At 37.6% G+C, this 6,000-nt stretch overlaps 1 protein-coding gene across 1 annotated transcript in view; it reads left to right on the top strand.

Moving 5' to 3' along the window:
• Positions 1-6,000, top strand: part of GDPD4 (glycerophosphodiester phosphodiesterase domain containing 4) — a 108,084-nt gene that overhangs the window by 61,884 nt on the left and 40,200 nt on the right. The window contains exon 11 of the mRNA XM_034995146.1: positions 5,391-5,612. Within this exon, the coding sequence (XP_034851037.1) occupies positions 5,391-5,612 (222 nt within the window). The remainder of the gene's footprint in view (positions 1-5,390; positions 5,613-6,000) is intronic.

Here is a 6,000-nt window from a genome sequence, read left to right as displayed (position 1 = left end):
ATTTATTTATTTATTTATTTATTTATTTATTTATTTATTTATTTATTTGACAGGGAGAGAGAGCAAGAGATCAGAGCCTGATGTGGGGCTCGATCCCAGGACCCTGAGCTGAAGGCAGATGCTTAACCAACTGAGCCACCCAGGAACCCCTGTTTTGTGTTCTTGATATATTGACCCCTTTAACGTTATATAATGACCTTCTCTGTCTCTTGTTAACATTTATGGCTTAAAGTCTATTTTGTCTGATATAGGTATAGCTACACATGCTTTCTTTTGGTTATTTGCTAGGAGTATCATCTTCTACCCCATCACTTTAAGCCTATTTGTGTCTTTATAGCTGAAATGAGTCTCCTAAAGGCAGCATATATTTGGGTGTTGTTTTTTCATCCATCCAGCCTCTCTCTGTTGATTGGTGAGTTCAATCCATTTACATTTAGAGTGATAACTAATATGTAAGGACTTACCACTACCATTTTATCTTTTGCTTTCTGGTTATTTTGTATCTCTGTTATTTCTTTCTCCTTGTGTTTCTACCTTTTAAAATTGGTGGTTTTCCATAATGGTTAGGTATGTTTCGCTTCTTTTTAAAAAAATTTTGTTAGTTAACATACAGTGCAATATTGGTTTCTGGAGTAGAATTCAATAATTCATCACTTACATACAACACCCAGTGCTCATCATAACAAGTGCGCTCCTTAATACCCATCATCCATCTAGCCCATCCTCCATCCACCTCCCTCCATCAACCCTCAGTTTGTTCTCTATAGTTAAAAGTCTCTTATGGCTTGTTTCCCTCTCTCCTTTTTTACTTTTCCCCTTCCCATATGTTCATCTGTTTTCTTTCTTAAATTCCACATATCAGTGAGATCATATGGTATTTGTCTTTATCTGACTGACTTACTTCGCTTAACATAATACACCCTAGCTCCATCCATGTTGTTGCAAATGGCAAGATTTCATTCTTTTGATGGCTGAGTAATATTCCAGTGTGTGTGTGTGTGTGTGTGTGTGTGTGTGTGTGACCTCTTTTATCCATTCATCAGTCGATGGACATTTGGGCTCGCTCCATAGTTTGGCAATTGTTGATAATGCTGCTTTAAACATCTGGGTGCATGTAACCCTTTGAATGTGTATTTTGGATCCTTTGGGTAAATACCTAGTAGTGCAGTTGCTGGATTGTAGGGTAGTTCTATTTTCAACTTTCTGAGGAACCTCCAAACTGTTCTCCAGAGTGGTTGAATCAGTTTGCATTTCTTCTGAGGCAAAGATAAAGAGCCTTGCTACTGGATCAAGGAATAGGCATTAATAGGCAATGAGTCTTTGATGTGTGCCAGGTTGTTGAGTTAATACTTTTAGACCATGGCCTCCCCTTTTGTGTACTTTCAGTCAAAGAAAGGTTTATTATGATTTGGAAGATCAGCAAAGATGATTGTTGAAGAAATATTTTGAGATTACTGAAGGTGTTTTTGGTTTCTGTGTTTTGTGAGAATGGTTCCCAAGATGTTTGATTAAGTTAAATCATACAGAGGCCTATTTCAAAAGAGCTTGCTGTGTATACTCTACAACATCCAACTAATTCCAGAAATTATTTCGTTGTCCTTAGTGTTTGGCCTTGGATAATTCTGGGTAATTTGTAATCTCTCATTAGATTATGTCCTTCCACAACCAATATATCATGGCCTAGATCAAGTTTCGGCAAACGGTGGCTTGCTGTCCAAATCCAGCCACTGGCTATTTTTACACAGCCTGTGAGCTAGTAAAAGTGGCTTTTTACATCCCTACATGGTTGAAAAAATCGAAAGAAAAATACTACCATGAACTGTAATAATGATATAAAACTCAAATTTCTGGGTCAATAAATAAAATTTTATTGGTATATAGCCATGCTTATTCACTTATGGATTGTCTGTTGCTGTTTTTACAGCATAATAGAGTTGAGTAGTTGTGGCAGAGACTGTATGTCTTACAGAGTCAAAAATATTTAGTATCTGGCCCTTCACAGAGTAAGTTTGCTGAGCCCTGGATAATGAGTTGTTATTTTGTAGAACTATAATTTCTTTTTAGAAGCTCTATGAATATATAGTTGATCTTACAATTTCAAGATACATTACTGTATATCCTTATGATCTTGGTTTAAGATTTGAGATAAGTAGGATGGGGGCTTCAGTAAATGTCTGAAGCATAACTTTCCAGGTAAATTGTTGATTGTTCCTTGGTGAGGGCAGTGAATATTGGCTATCTTCCTCAGCTAAAACATGAAAGAAATAAAGACAGGGCCAAAGAGAATACATTTGGGTTAGGCAATACTAGAAAACGAGATATAACTCTTTGGTAAATAGCTTACAGATGTTAGATGAATTGGTATCCTTTACCATCACAGTTTTGGGTTGTTGTTTTTTTTTTAAACAGACATTTTGCTTGGACTAATGTGAGGGATACTTAATCCTTGTTGTATCAAAAGTCTGTTACAGTTGGCTTAGATCTTCCTTAACTTCAGCATTAAGAGGTTTTTAGGCAATGGTGTCAACAGAGTCAGTCTGAACCCTTACGGGTTTGACTCCCAATTATTCTATCTTTTCCCAGTGGTTCTGGTACCACGGCCAATTATTTGGTTGTTGTTTGACTCAAGTGTACTAATGTCCATAACCATAATTTGGTAATGTGTAGTAGAATTTTCTGCAACTCCTGAAAATATTTTGTCTGTGGTATATTTCTTTTGGTGGATCTTTTTTGCAGAGTAGATTCCTAATGATGCAATTTATAGGAAAGTGCCATGGAGAAGGAAGGAGTGTTCTTCTGACAAAAATAACAGTTACAGGTTGGGATGTTGAAAAGGGTTTAAGATTGTTAGAAACTCCCACTACTTCAGTGGTTTCAGTACTTTGAACGATCTGATTTTTCATGGTAGTAGAATTAATAGTAAAGGTAGTGGCACCTGTATCAACAGGAAGTTGTGTGGTTGTTCATCTATATTTACAGACAGTTCTCTTCAGAACTGTATGTTGAGTGGTAATGTTTCCCTTTAAGTGGCATTATTGGGCAGATTTTGGAAAATTGTTGTATTTCTTACCAATATGGTGCATTGGATGGTCCTACTTGTAATTTCTCTAAGCATAAGCATAGAGAACTGAGGACTCTTTAGTGTTGTTTTTATTTGAGGAACCAGGTGTTTCATGTGGAGAACCAGAAGTTTGTTTTCATTTCTAGCTTGTTACTTCCTAGGGCTTTTTTGAAAATGTTCAACCATATGTTGGAGATAGTCTAAACTGGCTGTGTCCCGTTCCAGTTTTTTTTTTTTTCTCACTAAGTCCCCTATTTTATATACCCCTCCCCCAGAAAAGGCTCAGTGTACTTCTGCTGTTAGAACTATCCCATGGGGCGCCTGGGTGGCTCAGTTGGTTAAGCGACTGCCTTCGGCTCAGGTCATGATCCTGGAGTCCCGGGATCGAGTCCCGCATTGGGCTCCCTGCTCGGCAGGGAGTCTGCTTCTCCCTCTGACCCTCCTCCCTCTCATGCTCTCTGTCTCTCATTCTCTCTGTCTCAAATAAATAAATAAAATCTTTAAAAAAAAAAGAACTATCCCATAATATTATTTAAAGCTACCCCATAATACTATTTAAACCCCAAATACTGGAATCCAGTTTTAAAGTCTCCTCTTGTTTAATATATCCTTAAAGGAAAGGCTTTATAAATGTCCTTGTACAGTGCATTTCCTATTCTTTTTGCCCATTCAGGGACATTTTTAAAATTATGCACAGCTGAGTTATTTAAGTTCTGTCTTGGTCTTTCCCATTCTTTTAATAATTTTCCCCACATGAAGGTCTAATAATTAAGTGAATCAGTTGGTCTAGATTTGGTAGAATCTAACAATATATTAAATTTTGAAGCACATGTTCTCTTTTCCTGAGGATTAAGAAAACCCTTAATAATAGACCTCAGCTCAGATCTAGACCGTGGTTTAACTTGACTTCTATGGCCTGACTCCTGTTCTAGCATGAGGATACTGTACAAGATGATAATTTCTTTGCTGAGAAGAAGGAGGTCAGGGGAAGGGGAGGAAATAGGGTAAGAATGAGAACAAAGAAAGTTATGTAGGAAAAAGAGATTACTTGCCTCTTGAGAAAAGGACCCATGTCCTGTTTCCTTCTTAGAAGTAGCCTTTTATCACTGACTTCACCTACAAATGATCTAAAATGGGCAAATGATTATAAAAGTAGTCCTCTATTAAATTTAATATAGCTAATATACATATGGACTGATGTGTAAAATGAAATGCTGTGTATTGCAAAGAAAATATGACAGTTCCTGCCATAAGGGAGGTACAATCCAGTAGAGGCAGTAGGGAGTGAGGGAACTATTGTGAATTCTGCACTTTTCCATGTACTAGACATGCTTGTAGATGCTGTAAATTTTTATTGTATTTAATATTCAAAATAATCCTGAGAAATACATAGATTACTTCTCTCCTCCCCCATTTTATAGTTTGGGCAATGAAGACTCTGAGAATATAAATGGTTTTACCAAGGTTACACAGCAAGACACATATGAAACCAGGACTTGAATCTGGTCTAAGACATAAACAAGTAGAAAGCAGAATGAAACATACAACTGAGGCATAAAAATGAGCCTTTGCAGTTTAATACCATCAAAGTCTCTTTAGTTCAGGAATATTTAAGGAAGGCTTCACGAAGGAGGTAACATTTAAGCTGGGCTTTGTAGGTTTAGGAAGGTGGAGGGGCGCTTGGGTGGCTCAGTCAGTTAAGCGTCTGCCTTTGGTTCAGGTCATGATCCCAGGGTCCTGGGATTGAGTCTCGAGTCTGACTGCTCAGTGGGGAGTCTGTTTCTCTCTCTCCCTCTGCCTCTTCCCTCTGCTTGTGCTTTCTCTCTCTCTCTCAAATAAATAAATCTTAAAAAAAAATAGATTTTAACAGGTGGATTCGTCAAGGAAAGCCAATGAGTGATAGAGCTGGGATTGAATCCAATTTAATCTGAAGCCAAAACCTATTTTCTTTCCATTGCATAAAACTAGAATAGTGAGAGCAAATGTGGGAAGCCAGTGTGACTTTTATAAAAAGAGATTTTATTACCTCAAGTTGTAGAAAAAAAAGCTGAAAAGGAAGGTCATGACAAAAATATGAAGGACCTTTGGTGCAAGCACATGTTCTACAGTGTAGAAGAAATCATTCCAAATGCCATAATTACCTATGAAGATTACATTTAATTTCTCTTCTTGGCAACTCTTATCTCAGGACCAGTATCTCAGAGGGTCTGGTGGGTTGAATGATAATGGAGCAAAAGGGAGGTAGGTCTGGGTGTGGGGCTATAGAGCAGGAAAATTGGAAATTGCTTTTGATAGGAGCCAATGTATTCTTTGATGTATTTGTTTTTAGTCGAAACCATTTTACAAAATGAAACCCCTATCAAAGGCTGATCGTGAAAAAGCAGAAAATCAGACGATTCCAAAACTAACCGATTTATTGGAACTTGCACAGAAGGAAAGAAAATTTGTGATATTTGATCTTAATGCCCCTCCACAAAAACATCCTCTCAGAAACACATTTATTCGTCATGTAGTAAGCGTGATCCTTGACTCTAAAATTGAGCAACATCTGGTATGTCTACCTCATTATTTATGGTAGAGTTTGGGAGGTGGGTAGCATGTCCCAGGAGCATAGCAGTTGAACTTGACCTACCCTGTAGATCTTCCCTGAGATGCCCAAATAATTTTACTATCTGTAGAAATGGAGGTTATTACTTAGATAGCTACATATGGCAATCTAAGAATGACCCAGTTAAATTTTCCCCAGTGGGGGAAAACATGGCAGCTGTTTGCTACTCCAAACCAAATGAAGTAACAGCACTCTGTTAAAAAGGCATGAGTGTAATGATTATGTGATGTGATCTGCACCATCACTAGCATAGAACTATTAGAAGGGGCTTGGGAAACACTGAAGCTTTGAGGATTTGGCTTTAATTAATGATACAGAAGAAACAGCAGGT

This window comes from Mirounga leonina, unplaced genomic scaffold, assembly GCF_011800145.1.
Source record: "Mirounga leonina isolate KUSES-001 unplaced genomic scaffold, KU_Mleo_1.0 Mir_92, whole genome shotgun sequence".
Classification (NCBI taxonomy): Eukaryota; Metazoa; Chordata; class Mammalia; order Carnivora; family Phocidae; genus Mirounga; species Mirounga leonina.
This window is presented reverse-complemented; position numbering and strand designations above follow the sequence as displayed.